The sequence below is a fragment of the Diabrotica virgifera genome, chromosome 5, assembly GCF_917563875.1.
Source record: "Diabrotica virgifera virgifera chromosome 5, PGI_DIABVI_V3a".
Taxonomy (NCBI): Eukaryota; Metazoa; Arthropoda; class Insecta; order Coleoptera; family Chrysomelidae; genus Diabrotica; species Diabrotica virgifera.
In genome coordinates, this window is record NC_065447.1 from 35,403,160 (window position 1) to 35,420,631 (window position 17,472).

Below are 17,472 nucleotides of genomic sequence, written 5' to 3' on the forward strand. Positions count from 1 at the left end.
TGAATAAGTTTTCATCATCATCATTCAATCTATTATTCATCTTCCTTCTATGAATCCATATTACTCTTTTCCTATTTTCTTTTCATGAGCATTGACATATTGATATTTTATACGTTGTATTTAGTGATATATTTTCTTCCTCTGATTCTTCTTTGTCCATCGCTGCCTCTTCCTCGTTCAGTTTTTCTCCAGTATATTTCTCCGACCAGGGTTCTCCGTAGTGATCTGCCCATTCCTTATCATCAATTATAACTATTCCCTCTTTATTCGTTCCGTTTGCTTTACATTTTAATCCAGCCCTTAATAATAATTTCTACTCCTACCTTTACCTACTGCACCCTCTAAAAATACAAACATTTTTGAACAATGAGAGACAAAAATCGCTCTCTCAACTGTTGGTTCCCGTAGATAACAGACGCTTTTTTCTCCTCCCTTTAGCTCATTCTGCTTAAATATATAGTTTGGTTTCATTTCGATTCAGATCTGATCATGTAGCTCCTCTGAAGATGTCTGGGAAGACTGAAACGTACGTAAGGGAATGATTGATCATCTCTGATCCGAAATGAAACGAAAGCTGTTTTTCATTTTCTCAGTTTACTCATAGTGTGAGTGTACTAAACCAACTTTCGTTAGGAATTTTTTCCGAGACGAATGGACGGAGTGTGACTGCATATTGTAGAGTCCCTTTTGCATCCTTTATTCGTCGTCTTCTTTCCTTATAATTTGTAAAAGATAGAGATTAAGGATGTACCCATAAATTGGTTCCACGTTAGATGTTTTCAGATTTATTTTTTTAAGCTAGTTTAAATCTGTATTAATCAATTTTTTTTTCTTTAGTTATAGGCGAAACGCTAAAGAAAGGTCACAAATTCTTCGTGATCAATCAGTAAACCAACGAGACCAAGCTGTGTTTTGGGTAGAATATGTAATCAGACATAAGGGAGCGCACCATTTAAAATCAGCCGCACTTAAGCTTAAGTGGTACCAGAGGTATCTTCTGGATATTATTTTATTTGTAACTGTGGCGTCTGTATTTATAATATTTGCCATTTATTACTGTATTAAGTTATTAGCATCTATAAAAAATCAAACAAAGCTAAAGGATAAAGTATATTAAAGCTAATAATAATATTGCTTTTGTTTTAAAATCAACTTCCCCTTTTATGTTTTACTTCTCCATGAAAGACTACTAAGTCAGCTGTAGCATCTATAGACCCGAAAAGCGAGAAGCCAATATAAATAGAAAAGGAATTATATAAATTATAAAAAAACATGAACGTCTGGCGTTTGCTGATGATATAGGAATAGTAGCAAGTCAACAGGAAGTTATGGATAACTAAACAATTAGAAGAAAAAGTTATAAAAAGGACTATAATTGATGACATAAAAAAAACGCATGGAATGCATAGACCAAGACCATGTAAGAGGAAAATACTTAACAGTACAAACAAATACCAATACATATAGTGTTGATGAAGTTGAGAGTTTCAAATATTTTGGCTATGCCAGTGCCAATAATTTTGTTAAAAAAAGTATCTAGGCACAAATAACACGAAAACCGAATATAGAAGACGAAATCCAAAATAGACTAATGAAAGCGAACAAGTGTGCTTATACATACATTAAATAGGTTTAAATAGATTACTAAGAAAAAAATGGATATCAAGAGATTCCAAACTTGAGAATTTACAGAACGGTTATTAGGTTAATAAGGAATGGTGCAGATATGGGAACGAAAAGTACCTACTAATGAAAATATTTGAAGAAAAACTGAAGAACGGCGTTTGGATTAGGGATGGCGATTTTTGACAAAACACCGGTTTTCGGTTATACCGGTTTTTTTTGCTTACGGTTTAACCTGGCGATTATAAAAAACCGGTTTTTGAAAAAACCGGTTTACCGTAAACCGGTTTTTGAAAAAACCGGTTTACGGTTTTTTTAATCCAATAGGTTACAAAGTTACATTTACAATACACTTTAGTTTGCGATACTCCATTCGACTCGATATCAATATGATCAAAATTAGTATTACTATCGAAAGAACATGTATTAATTTTTAACACGTTTGTATATTTGTAGAATAGGTACATTTTAACTCATTTAATACTTCCTGTATGAGTGTTTCGTTTTGAAAACGTAGCGAAATTCTTGGAGATTCGTATTCGTAATCAGTAATTCGATATTCATAGTCAGAGCATTATTTTTGGTAATCAGAAAAAGTCATTCATCCACTTTCAATGTCAAGAGTTAAGTTTGAAAAATAGATGATGTTTGCGTCTAATTCAACCAGATCACTTCTTATGTAAATATTATGATTACAAATACTTTTTCAAGGAAATATTATAATAAAACTTAATAATTGTTTTTGGCTGATGTGAGATTGCACTTTCAGTTTGCTTCTGTATTTTATAAAATAAAATAAAATTTGAATTATGGTTTTGTTTGGAATAATAATTACTTGAGAATAATAATAATAATTTAATCCGAAATAATACCTAACCTAATCCTAATCACCGTAAAAACCTAATAACCGGTTTTTACTTTAAAAAGAAAAAACCGGTTATAACCGGGACAAAAAAACAACAGGTAAAACCGGTTATTGCGAAGTAAAAAAACCGGTTTTAGGTTTAAACCGGTAGGTTTTTCCCATCCCTAAGTTTGGATCATAAGGACAAATGAAGATCTGAGAGAGTTATATGGCGAACCAAGCATACTAATAGTCATAAGAACTCAACGAGAAAGATGGGTACGATAAATACAGAGAATACCAGAGAGTAGACTACCGAAAACGCCACTATCAAGTACAATAATTGAATGACATCAGCGAAGACGTCGATCCACAATAAGGTAGAAAATGGATGCAGAAGATGATCTGAAAGGATGCAACCTCATAAATTGGAGGATGAAAGCAACGGCAAGAACGGATGGAAGGTCCATCAAGCCACGGGCGTACTAGGCTCGGCGCGCCAATTATTACTATTATTATAAATAATTACACTTTTATAAAAAAGAACTTTTTTATAATAAAACGTTTTTATTATTTATAGGAGAGAATATAAAATAAATTTGACGATATAAAATGCTTAAAATTCCAAAAATTACACTATAGTAAAAAAGTACTTTTTATAATAACACGCTTTTGTTATATACAGGACACACCATGTTTCGAAAGAATAAAATATGAATTTTTAGTTGGTGTATTAACTGTTAAAATTATAATTCCAAAAATTACACTATTATAAATAAAGTACTTTTGATAATACCACGGTTGCTTAAAATGGTATAATATACATAATATTTATATACAGGGTGTCCCAAAAGTAGTGGAACGGTCGAATATTTCGCGAACTAAACATCGGATCGAAAAACTGAAAAATACGTGTTCAATCATTTTCAAAAATCTATTCAATGACGCCAAACACCAACCCCCACTACACCCCCTGGAGGTGGGGTGGAGGGTAACTTTAAAATCTCAAATCAAACCCCTAGTTTTTCGTACAGATTTGGATTCTTAACCTAAAAGTAAGCAACTTTTATTCAAGACATTTTTTCGAACTGTGGATAGATGGCGCTATAATTGAGAAAAACAATTTATCCTGATACCATAGGTAAATTATAGAAACGGTCTGATATCTCGAGAAATACACTTCGAAATGAAAAACCAAAAAAAAGATTTTTAATATTTTTCGAAAACCTATCGAGTAACATTAACATGACCCTCCAACCCACCCCCTGGAGGTGGGGTGGGGGGTAACTTTAAAATCTTAAATGGCAACCCCCACTTTTTATTACAGATTCGGATTCGTCATAAAAAATTAAGCAACATTTATTTGAAACATTTTTTAGAGTTGTTGATAGATGGCGCTTTAATTGGAAAAATACGATTTATTAGCGCCACCTATCAGCAATTTTAAAAAATGTTTCGAATAAATGTTGCTTAATTTTTCATGACGAATTCGAATCTGCAATAAAAAGTGGGGGTTGCTATTTAAGATTTTAAATTTACCCCCCACCCCGTCTCCAGGGGTTGGGTTAGAGGGTCATTTTTGGTGTTTGTCGATAGGTTTTTGAAAAATATTAAAAACCTGTTTTTTGGTTTCTCATTTGGAAGTGTATTTCTCGAGATATTAGACCGTTTCTATAATTTACCTATGGTATCAGGATAAATCGTTTTTCCCAATTATAGCGCCATCTATCCACAGTTCGAAAAAATGTCTTGAATAAAAGTTGCTTACTTTTACGTAACGAATCCAAATCTGCAAGAAAAACTAGGGGTTTCCATTTGAGATTTTAAAGTTACCCCCCACCCCACCTCCAAGGGGTGTAGTGGGGGTTGGTGTTTGGTGTCATTGGATAGATTTTTGAAAATGATTGAACACGTATTTTTCAGTTTTGCGATCTGATGTTTAGTTCGCGAAATATTCGACCGTTCCACTACTTTTGGGACACCCTATATAATAATTAACTTATTAGTCGAGGAAATGAAGAAGCATTTTGGCTCGCAAATTTTTCGTCCAGCATGGATTTACTTAAAATTTTCGCAGAAGTTAGGGAATAGTCCAAGAATAATTTTCTATATCATGCCGCTGTACGCTAAAACCTTGGGGTGGTTGCCACCCCATCTCGGAGGCGGGAATTTTTGATTACATGTTAACCATGTAAATCGATGTAAAAAGTAATTCTAAGAAATTTTTTTTATTTTCTTCATAAAACTAATATTTTTCGAGTTATTCGCGCTTGAAAGTAACAGTTTTTCGATGAAAAAATCGACTTTTTTAGAGGGTTTATTGAGAATAACTCGAAAAATATGCATTTAATAAAAAAAAACTGTAGATATCAAAATTGTATCCTTTAGTAATACAAACCAAATTCTTTTCCTGTAATATCTTTAAGACCAATACAAACCGAGATACGGCATGTTAAAAGTTAGCTTTTTTCGTCAAATACATAATATGAAATATTCAAAGTAAAATAACGGAAAAACTTTGCATTTTTCGAGGAAAACTTAAAAATTTATTTTTCAAGTTTACATTTAGGCCTTTCAAAATATAATAATAAAAAGTTTCTAGCCTGAAAATTAAACGACTTATGATCAAAAAAAGGTCGGTACCTGCTTTTCTCTATGAAAAAAATCAGTGAAAACTAACTACCCTCCTAATTAAAAATTGGTCTCTGCGTTTCTGTAGTTCCTTTTATGTTTGTATTATCATTACAACAAAGAAGTTTGACCTATTTAAAAGGTCTAATTTTAGAATAATTGGAGTTTAAAGAAAAATAATTTTTTTTGGATTTCCCATTTTTCACCATTTACTTCAAAATATCTCCGAAAATACTGGAGATACTAAAAAAATGATAAACTAATAAATTGTAGCTTTTTTAATAACTAAAATTCTCTTGTGCACAGATTTTCATTACAGTGAACAATTAGCGAGATATAGCTGTTTAAAACCTCTATTTACGAGCAAACACCTTCTTATTCGAGCCCTTTAAACCCACCCTAATTAAAAACTAAGGGATCTTACGGAATTTAGTTTACACAGTCTTATAACTCTTCAAAAATTCTACAAATAAATTTTTGAAAAAACTTTTTATCGCCAAAAATAAAGGAGCTATGTTCATAAAACGAATTTTTTTTTCGAAAAATTCGGATAGTCCGCTTATTGATAATTTTCAATGTATGCATAATACCACAGAACCGGTTCGTATACTGGAAGATGACTCAAAAACTATTTGTATTTGTACATATTTGTAAATTCGTATTTTGGTGTAAATAAATGTTTTTGTAATTCTTTAATTCTACTTTTTTTTCTGTATAGATCCATTAAAATATCTACTTATAAAACCTGTACTGTTATTAAAGGTGGTTTTTGAGGGTTGAAATATTATGATATTATATCCTAAAGTATAAAACAATCATTATTCAACCAATCAAAGCCAAATTTTACCCATATTAAAGTTTACAATGTTTTTATATAATTTTTGACAATAAGGGGTAGTTTACTCTCCTAAAAATAACCAACGCCCTTAAGCATGATATATAATATGAAGTACAGGGTGAGATGATCCTAATCCCAAATTTTTATGTAAATCGATGCAAGCCGAAATTATTCTTTTATTATTTAGAATTTAGAAGTAAATTTTTTATATATAGCTCCAACAAGGTTGGTTTTAATGGTTGAAATATTATGACAGTAAGTATATCTTAAAGCATAAAACAATCATTATGTAACTAATAAAAACCAAATGTTGACAATATTAAAGTTTAAAATGTTATTTTATAATTTTTTACAATTAGGGGTAGTTTTCACCCTTAAAAACCCAAAAGCGTACAACGGCTCAATATAGAAAATGAACTAGAGGGTGGAATGAGCCTAGTCCCAAATTTTTGTATAAATCGATGCTGGACGAAAAAATTGCGAGGTTTTGCCATTTTTTCAGCTTCATTTCCTCGACTATATGAATTAAAATGTATTTAAATATGAATTTTAAGTATATCAACTTTTAATTATTTATTAAAAAATTTAAAAAAATATACACAACAGCCGTGTTCGAACTAGGGAACTCTCGATCTGCAGTCACATTTTAAAATTTTTTTTTTTTAGTATTTTAAAATATCATTGCATTAGTCACATTTTTAAATAGTTTGAAATAAAAAAAATCGATTTATCCATACAGGGTGATAAAAATTGTAGCCAATTTTGATTACAGATTGATAATTATAATCAGTAATCGTATATTGTCAGTTTTAGAAAATTCAGTCATGGGTCATGGCTTACCTAAAATTTGGAAAGATTTAGACTTTAGACCCGTAATTAATAATTTGCTCTGAAAAATGAAAATATCTCGAAAACTAATAAATTTAGACAGGGAATGTAATATAAAAATTAAAATACGGTAATGGTACTTTTCGATAGTGATATAAAATACAGGGTGTTTCATTTAAAATTACTGAGAAAATAATGTACTTGCGTTTTGACTCACCCTGTATTCAATATAAAGAAAATTAGCAATATCGATCATTTATGAAAATTTTGACAATAAATAAAAAATATGGCATCAATAAGCATTTGCCGTTGTGCTTATTTTTATTTATACAGGGAATTAAACTTGTTACGATTTTCATATAAAATTGGTTATGACTTTGTAAATATCCTGTATAACATACCAAACCTTTATATTTTTGTAATGGACAAGTTACGAAGATTTAGAATATAAAATAAAATACAGGGTGTTCCATTAAAAAACATAACTTTGATCTGCCACTATGTTATCGAACACCCTGTAACATTCTAACTAATTTTAAGCTCAAAGTTGGCTACAGTTTTGGTTATTAACTTTTATCGCTATCCATTACTATAACGGATATACGGAGCTTTACCCCACTAATCAATCACCCTGTATAATAGCAGTTAAATATTGAATTGTTAGCTAATTCTAAGCAATTATGAAAATTTCAGGTACCTAGGTAGCCTAGAACTACTTTTAAAATGGATTACAAAATTTGCGGAGTCCGTAACACAGACCAAGTACCTATATAAAAACGTTTTAAAAATCGAACAAACCTAAAGAATAAAGTATATGTATTGAAACCAACGAATATAATATACTCTCCTAAAAGATGTGCTTGAAAACACCGTGTCATTGTCAGGCCACATGCACCTACTCAGTAGGTGCACAAAATCCTATGCTGAAACGTTACAGGGCAGTGCCCTTTTATTAACGTTTATATTCTTTGTTGAAACTAATAGATAATACTGCTTGTTTTAAAAATAACTTACCCCTTTAAGTTTTACTTCTCCAGGAATAAAACAAAATGTGTTGACGAAACAAAGACTGTGATAAAACTCGGTGAAATTTACCCCATTTATTAATGTAACTGTCAAATTATTCGAGATATGTATATCTGGTAAGTCAGATGGTTGTGTGGCATCTATGGACCCATCGGAGCTACTTCTAACAGTAGACAATCTGCGTAGATTGATGTTGTTAACTTTCGCAGCTTTAAAATTGTCCTCGACTTTGATTTCCTCAAACTCTAAACTTCCTAAAATTAGAACAAATCGGATTATAAATAAAACGAACATTTTAAAATACCTCAAGATGGATCACCTTCTCAGAATGTTCCAAAAACCCTCATCTGATTTCAAGGGCTAAATTGAGAGATTTAGTTTGAGATGTAAAACTAGATAAAATAACAGTCAGAACTTCTAGCATCAATATTTAAAGGATGCTATATCCTCTAAGATGACATGCCTATAACTTACTTCAGAAAACGGTTATTCCGAAGAGGAAACGGTTATTCCGAAATAGGTATAAGCACATAGTAGAGGCTCTGTACTGTAATCAAATCTGAACCATCTTTTCTTTTCTTTTAGTTTATACTTTATTCACCTTTGGTGGATATTAAAGGAAATAGTTCGCTAAAATTATTATCACGGTGAATGACAGGACGTGAAATGCAATTTAGATTTCCCTTGTCCAGTATTTCGCCACTCTGTTATGCTTTATTTTTCCAACTTAAAAAGGTCAGACACAGCATATAAAACGCAACAGCAGTGACACACTAGAAGGCGGGAAAAGTTCGCGCACTATTACTGCGCAGATCGTCGGCCATTTTTCGCGTAGTACCAGACAGTGTAGAAAATCGACAGTGTTGCCGATTTGTACATAATTTTCAGATTTACCTAACTTTTTTGACATTCTGATAATAAATATTTTTTAACATAATTTTATACGTATGCCTGTGGGAATTCTGTCAATAATTGGGACATAACACAAAATATTGACGATGAATGGCGATTTTATTGTTAATCTTTTGCAGAAATTCCAGAAAATATTCAAAAAGAATCTCTTACGGGTAATAAAGTTAGTGCAAAAACTGATATTGCAGCAATGCAGAAATAAAAAAATCACGTTTTCTTAGATATCGTTGTCTGTCGACGTTTAATTGCGATCTGTGAGCAAATATTAAATTAGTGTTAGCAAAAGTGAAGGAGTAAAAGAGTGTTACTCCTTTCAAACAGACAAAAAATGTTAAATTATTTAAATCACATAAAGTCTTTATTTTTACAAGATGAGGATGAGGAAATTTTATTTGAAAGCGTTCCAGATGTAGTTTTATTATAGTAATATATTACATATAATTTTGTTACAAGTATTTTTGAATTAACAAGTTGAATAAAATAACTTTTTTCTTAATGTATTTTTATTACCCTTAGAGACTACCAAGATCAAAAATTTATACATAATTTTTGGCAAAATCTGATCATTTTAGCAGTGGCTTAATATAATTTCATATAGTGACATCGGCAACACTGATGAACGAACACATCACATCACTACTGAGATGTACTACGCGAAAAATGGCGACTCTGTACTTTTCAACTTCAAAGGCTGCATCGGGGAGTGTCCTTGCTGGTCTAGTTTATTATGCTGTGGCTCAGAGGATAAATAATTTAGAATTTTATTTCCTGACTTATTAGACATTTTACTTCACAAAAGTTCACACATCCATTATTTCGCCCAAGGAAATACCTTGGCACATTGCATGAATGTTGACAGTTTATTTCTTGCATTAGGACAAAAAAATAAATAAGTTTAAAACCAGCTTTGCTTCACATCGGCAATAATAATTGCCTATAGTGCATGCAGTTCATATGAAGGAATCGTACGACAACATTAGATATCTACTAGAACACATTAAGTATAATGACTATGAATAGCCAATCTGGGTAGACCTAGAAAAGCCACTACGTCAAGCACTAACTCTCTCTCTCCGATGGCACTACGACCCATGTCGGCCCTGGTCTCCCCCAGCAACCGCCTACAAGTATATTCTGTTCCTGGCTGCTCCCATCCAGTTATCTACCCTTAATATCTCTTTATCTATATATTTATATCGACAGGTGTCCTGTCGTTATCCATTCTTATAAGGCAATCCTGTCCAGGCAATCTACATTTTTGTATAATTTGCTATAAAGGGTTCTTTGTAATATTGGTTAGTATAACTCGTGGTTGAACCTTATTCTCCACATACCATTGTCGCAAATGGGTCCCAATATCCTTCTTAATATCTTTCTTTCAAAAGTGTTAATAAGGTTAATTGTTTTTGCAGTCATGATCCATGTTTCTATGCCATATGTTGCTATTGGCTGTATATATATTTTAAACTTTACTTCCCTATGGATGTGTTTGGATCCAAATACCTGCCACAGACAGAAGTATGCTGTGTTAGCAAGCATTATGCATTTCTGTATTCCCTCTTCTTCGCTAATATCCTCAGTTATCTGTACACCCAGGTATGTGAATTGTTCTACTACTTCTATGTTAGCGTTGTCTAATGTTAAACTAATTTTGGGAAGAGCTTGGGGATTTCCATTGCCTTTGTGGTGAAGAAAGGGAGATATTTTAACTAAGGTTGATCTTCTCACAATCCTAAGTCAATCATGGGGTTCAAAATGATACAACCCACGTAGTTAGTACCTTACACATTGTCGCCCAACGTGGAGACAAAAGTAAAGGATCTGGTTGAGAAAGGGCATAATATGGTAAAATTAGACTGAAGCACCACCAGCCATGCAACGCAACTATATTTATTGTAGGACAAATAGTGAAAACAATCATGATGGTGATGTCCATAACACTGACTTTGGAATGTCACTTCACTTCACTGGTATCACCGTAAGTATAGCTATTACAACGAAGGTTGCTGCTGAAAGGAATGTTCTATGCTACGATGAATACTGGCAACATTGCTTTTGCGAAATAAAATGGCGCGAATTCACTTGAAGTTATTACACGTTTTTTACGGTTAATTAGTTGATTAGAGCGAAGGATTCGATGGTATTCTGCACAGAAGGATACAATGTAAATATCTATTAAGGTTTAACACCAAAAAAGCGAACATTAGCGGTATTTCTTGAGGCGTGAATCTTGCGGAATTATGCGACTGATCTACTCGATGACTTGAAGCGAACTGGCTGTTAAAGCTAGAAAAACGCGGTAAATTTTTCATTTTAGCGGCTTTTTACGGACCGGTTAAGTGCCTTTAGGATCTAGGATTGGTTTGTGTGTTTAACGTATATTATTTTGTACAGGGTGAAACGTTATTTCACCAGGATCCTTATACAGGGTGTCCAGAAACTCTACCGACAAACGAAGACAGGAGATTCTTCAGATAATTCTAAGATAATTTAACCCAATTCACTTAGTCCGAAAATGCTTCCTAAGGGAGCTAGAGCTTGTTGAAGATGGCGTCTTGTAATTAGTTTTTCTTAAATACCTCCAGAACGCTTCTATTTAGAAAAACAAAAATTGGTACGCGTATTTATTTTCAAGATATAAATCTAATCCATACATTGCAAATTTCTAGTACCGATCATAGGCGTCCGTTTTGGGTCGGGCAACGGTCGGGTATTATTAAATCGTGAAGTATTCTAGTGCTAAAAGGTACTCTTGTTTTAAATCGGTAGGACACACCGTTTTCTAGAAAAATCGATTTGAAAATTTTTCGCTTTTTGAATTAAAAAAAAAAAAATTTCAAAAAAAAAACTGTTTAGAAAGACGAAAACTGGTACAATTATTTATACTCCAGAGATAAATCGATTTCATTAATTGCGAATTTCTAGTACTGGTCATAGGCGTCCGTTTTGGGTAGGTCAACAGTTATTTTATAGCATAACTTTTTTGTTTTGTATTTTTGAGCATTTTTGACACTAGATTATTAAATTATGAGGTATTCGAGTGCTAAAAGTTACTCTTACTTTATGTTGGTAAAATACTTCGTTTTTTGTTGAAAAGTTCTTTCATTTTTTTTTTCAAATTCCAAAAACGAAAAATTTTCAAATCGATTTTTCTAGAAAACGGGGTGTCCTACCGACTTAAAGCAAGAGTACCTTTTAGTACTAGAATACCTCACAATTTAATAATCCAGTGTCAAAAATGCATAAAAGTTAAGGACAAAAAAGTTATGCGATAAAACACCCGTTGCTCTACCCAAAACGGACGCCTATGACCGGTACTAGAAATTTGCAATGGATGGAATCGATTCAACTCTGCAAAGTAAATATGCATACCAATTTTCGTTTTTCTAAATAGAAGCGTTCTGGAGGTATTTAAGAAAAACTAATTTCATGACGCCATCTTTAAAGAGCTCTAGCTCCCTTAAGAAGCATCTTCGGACTAGGTGAATTGGGTTAAATTGTCTTAAAATTATCTGAGGAATCTCCTGTCTTCGTTTGTCGGTAGAGTTTCTGGACACCCTGTATTAATATAAATCATTTAAAAACAGGAAGAGAAAATAATTGACAGGCAATTAGGAAAATTGTAAAATAAAGAAACTGTTACGTTATAGAGAACCTAAACAATGTATAAAATAGAATGGCACCAACCAAGATAGAGGATTAACTCAAATAAATGTTTAAGGCAGTAGAAGTATTAAAAAGTAAATTTTTCCACCTACCTCTACCGAAAGTATACTTTTCCGGACCTGATTGTAGGGAGCAAAGTTGTACTTTTCCTCCCTAGGGAGGAAAATATTTTTTCCACCTACCTCTACCGAAAGTATACTTTTCCGGACCTGATTGTAGGGAGCAAAGTTGTACTTTTCCTCCCTAGGGAGGAAAATATTTTTCCTCCCTAGGGAGGAAAAGTAAAAGTGACGTCATGGTATTTCATTCATGAAATATAATTTATTGACGCCCTGTACAATATCTTTTTTCTATTACGTAAGAATCTATACATTTTAACGTTTATTTAAAAACACTCTGTATTTTGCAGAATGGTAAAAAACAGTAAATTGTTATTCTGATTTAACAATGTTTACATTAATAATTTGACTTATATTTGACAGTTGACAGTTATATTGTACCTACTTGTTAGTTTTAGTTCTAATAAATTTTGTTGGTTAGTTACATAAATAAATTAAGTAAAAATGAAAAAATGACTTGTTATTTGAGGAAGGTGGAAAAACCATATGTATAACATGGGAGTAAAGTGCTTTTCCTCCCTTGAATGATTACTGCCCTCCGCTACGCGTCGGGCAGTAAACTTCATTCTCGGGAGGAAAAGTAGCACTTTCCTCCCTTGTTATACAAATAGCTATTCCTCCCTAGGGAGGAAAAGTAAAAGTGACGTCATGGTATTTCATTCATTAAATATAACTTATTGACGCCCTGTACAATATCTATTTTCTATTACGTAAGTATCTATACATTTTAACGTTTATTTATAAAACACCCTATATTTTGCAGAATGGTAAAAAACAGTAAATTGTTATTTTGATTTAACAATGTTTACATTAATATTTTGACTTATATTTGACAGTTGACAGTTATATTGTACCTACTTGTTAGTTTTAGTTTTAACAAATTTTGTTGGTTAGTTACATAAATAAATTAAGTAAAAATGGAAAAATGACTTGTTATTTGAGGAAGGTGAAAAATCATATGTATAACATGGGAGTAAAGTGCCTTTTCCTCCCTTGAATGATTACTGCCCTCCGCTACGCGTCAGGCAGTAAACTTCATTCTCGGGAGGAAAAGTAGCGCTTTCCTCCCTTGTTATACAAATAGCTATTACCTTCGTGTTTTTTAGTCAATGTTATAGCTTCACTTTCAATATTCATATCATTTAAATTCCCACTACTCAGATAGACGTTTCCCAAAATAACAGGTTTTTCAAAAGTGATGTTACCATCTATAACAAGCGCCTTATCGGTAAAAGCAATGTTACTTGCATCAATGCCGTTGACAGTGTTAGCATTCAGCTTTTGCAGTGTTACCATTTCAGTAAAAGTTTTGTTTCTTAAAACATTTGTTATGTTGTCTTTTCTGAAATGAAAAATAAAACCATTAAATATTTCATTCACTAGAGTACGTGCTGACATTTATTTCTTTAATTTTTGGTATGTAAAACGTAAGCGAAGAATGGAAAACAAGGAAGAGAGCCGAGATGCGTAAGATGTATAGGGAAACAGTCAATAAAAGATTGTGAAAAGCCACAAAATAAAGAACATAAATATATAGAAACATCTAATTATACAGCATTATTATTGCATCAGATATTGCACCACTACAGGCCCATAAGTATACTTTCCCATATTTACAAACTATTTACAAATATAATTACGAAACAATTAGAAAATAAATCGGAATTTTATCAGACTATAGAACAGACGGGTTTTAGAAAAGGTTAAGGAACAAGCGATCACATATAGGTAATAAAAATCTTATAGAAAAATGTACTGAATATAATAAACCACTAGTTTAAATATATGTGGACTATGAAAAGGCCTTTGAAACCATAAATCAACAAAAAATGTTGGAAGCCTTGACAGAACGCAGAATTGACTATTATCGGTATATAAATATAATTAAACACATATACCAAAACGCAACAGCATGTGTTAGAGTGGGTGATTATTAAACTCGGAAATTCCCAATACAACGTGTAGTACATCAGAGGGACATTATACAGGGTGTCCCGAAAAGAATGGTCATAAATTATACCACATATTCTGCGACCAAAAATAGTTCGATTAAACCTAACTTACCTTAGTACAAATGTGCTCATAAAAAAAGTTACAGCCCTTTGAAGTTACAAAATGAAAATCGATTTTTTTCAATATATCGAAAACTATTAGAGATTTTTTATTGAAAATGGACATGTATCATTCTCATGGCAGGAACATCTTAAAACAAAATTATAGTGAAATTTGTCCACCCCATAAAAATTTTATAGGGGTTTTGTCCCCTTAAACCCCCCCAAACTTTTGTGTACGTTCCAATTAATTCATTATTGTGGTACCATTAGTTAATCACAACATTTTTAGAACTTTTTTTTCCTCCTAGTATTTTTTTGATAAGCCAGTTTTTATCGAGATGCGGCTTATTTTTTAATATATTTTACATAAAATTTTTATGGGGTTTTATTCCTTTAAACCCCCCAAATGTTTGTGTACGTTCCAATTAAACTATTATTTTGGTACCATTAGTTAAACACAGTGTTTTTAAAACTTTTTTGCCTCTTAGTCTTTTTTTGATAAGTCACCTTTTATCGAGATGTGGCTTCTTTTTCAAAATATACTTAAAAATGTATATTATAAATAAATTTTCAGATTATTAACAGGTCTCTATAATCGTACTTAACCATATACAAATACGTGGTGGATTCGACAAATATTCAAAATATCTCGATAAACAGTGGCTTATCGAAAAAGTACTAGGAGACAAAAAAGTTTTAAAAACATTGTGTTTCACTAATGGTGCCACAATAATAATTTATTTGGAACGTACACAAAAGTTTGGGGGGGTTTAAGGGAACAAGACCCCCATAAAATTTTTAAGGGGTGCACAAATTTCACTTTAATTTTTCTTTAAGATGTTGCTGTCATAAGAATGCCACATGTCCATTTTAAAAAAAAATCTCTAAGAGTTCTCGATATATGAAAAAAAATCGATTTTCATTTTGTAACTTCAAAGGGCTGTAACTTTTTTGTGTGCACTATTGTATATAGGTAAGTAAGGTTCAATCGATTTATTTTTGACCCCAGAATCTGCGGTATAATTTATGACCAATCTTTTCGGGACACCCTGTATAACCGAAACTGTTCACTACCCTTTTGTTTGATATATATTATAATGTAAAATGTCACAACTGACCGACAAGGGTATAAACATAAACAGAGAAAAGCTGAGGTTTGCAGATGATGTTGTGCTAACAGCTGATAGGATAGACGAGGCCAAAGAACTTTTAAATCAACTCTAACTTTCCTCGGCAGAAGAGGGATTGAAAATAAATATATCTAAAACCCAGATGATGACAACTCTTATAGAAAGCGAAGAGATATGCGTAGGAACACGATCCATAGACTAGGTAATGACTTATAAATACCTAGGTCATGAGATTCGTATAGAAATAGATAACCAAGCAGATGAGCTTCTTCGTCGTATATAAGACTGACTTAAGTATCCTTCGGCAAGCTGAACGGAACTACTGGAATGGAGACCAAGAGGTGATGCCTACCGAAGCGGAGGTCGTCCAAAAACACGTTGGACTGATGAAATAAAACGTTATTATAGGAATCAGTCTAGGCGCCAAATAGAGGTCACCGTGTCATTTTCAATTCTGATGGACAAACTCAACGGTTTCTTATGGATTTTTGGCTGCTGATTACGAATTTCGAGGGGGGATTTCGATCCGAGTGGTCAAAAAATTGTTATAAACAATTTAATTGTTTATAAATTAAAAAGGGGTAGTTCCCTGGATTGGCTGTATACCTTATAGTTAAACAAACTGGAACATGAAGTAAAAACCACTTCTATGTAAAAGGTATATTTACTAAAAATTTTTAGAATCCCAATGGATTCAATAAAATGAGTTCATCAGAACGTTTTCAAACCTATCGGTCCATCATCAGTGATCTAAAATCAAATAAGTAATCCCACTATTAAAATTAAAAAGATGGTTGAAATTGTGAAAGTTAAAAAATGTGGTTATGATTACTTACTTGAATACTTGCAAAATAGCCCCAGAACCAAACAATGGTTGTGATTATAAATAAATCTACATTATGTTGAAATAAATTTAAAATGGCTAAACGCCGATGTTAAAGGATTAAACCTCTGGGAACATGGTGAAACTCTACCCGAGGACCCAATCAACCATCTTCGGTCAACGATGACTACTAAGTGTCAAAGCTATGTAAGGAAATGCTTGATGTGACATTGACAGTTAAGGAAGAAGGTAGTCGATTTTCTAGGAATTTTAAAAAACAAAGTCATGATCCAGAAGAAGATATGTTAAAGCTTTTAATATCTGAAATTGTCTGTTAATTAAATCTATTGTTGTTTAAAATTAAAAGATAATGTGTTTTACAAAATAAAATTATTTTAACTGTAGGTAACTACAAATTGACTGTATCAAATAAAATTAACCTGATCAAAAAATTACAATATGATAAAGTGAGCTGATTAGTAGTAATAACAGAAATAAAATTAAATAAGTGGTGTTATAGAAGAAGTTTTAAATTTTGAAAAGGGATATTATTATATCAAGAAATTTATATGTCCACAGCATGTGTATTGATGGTTGTATAGGCTTATAAATTGTTTATAAGGCTCTGGCTCATAAACTAAAAGAGATAAAAAAAATGTTTCAAATAAAATTTATTCCTTAATAAAAAACGAAGAAACAACCGTTTACTAAACTTAAATCCGACAATTAGAACTCAAGATATTGTAAAATTAGTGCACAATGCAAATTGCAAATTGCAAAATAAGTATTTTTCGAAGCTTTATCGATCGTAACTCGGCTTCTACGCATGCAAATGAGCCTTATAAGGTATCCTTTTAAAGCTTAATTAAAAGGCTTCCAAACAAAGTTTGCTAAATTATTTGATCTTCATTTGTTTTAAAGTTATACCCGTTTGAAGTTATAATTTTCTTAAAAATATTGTACATTCATTTGTTTATA

At 32.1% G+C, this 17,472-nt stretch overlaps 2 protein-coding genes across 4 annotated transcripts in view; one reads left to right on the top strand and one right to left on the bottom strand.

Annotated features, from left to right (window-relative positions):
* The window catches only part of LOC126885676 (UDP-glucosyltransferase 2-like), a 48,946-nt gene extending 47,815 nt beyond the window's left edge, over positions 1 to 1,131 (top strand). For both annotated transcript variants that reach the window (XM_050652370.1, XM_050652371.1), the window contains exon 5: positions 838 to 1,131. In XM_050652370.1, coding sequence (XP_050508327.1) covers positions 838 to 1,117 — 280 coding nt within the window. In that variant the 3' untranslated portion in view covers positions 1,118 to 1,131. The remainder of the gene's footprint in view (positions 1 to 837) is intronic.
* Positions 1 to 17,472, bottom strand: part of LOC126885674 (uncharacterized) — a 228,615-nt gene that overhangs the window by 176,191 nt on the left and 34,952 nt on the right. For both annotated transcript variants that reach the window (XM_050652369.1, XM_050652368.1), the window contains exons 8-9: positions 13,579 to 13,829; positions 7,779 to 8,044 (exon numbers count right to left, since the gene is read on the bottom strand). In XM_050652369.1, coding sequence (XP_050508326.1) covers positions 7,779 to 8,044; positions 13,579 to 13,829 — 517 coding nt within the window. The remainder of the gene's footprint in view (positions 1 to 7,778; positions 8,045 to 13,578; positions 13,830 to 17,472) is intronic.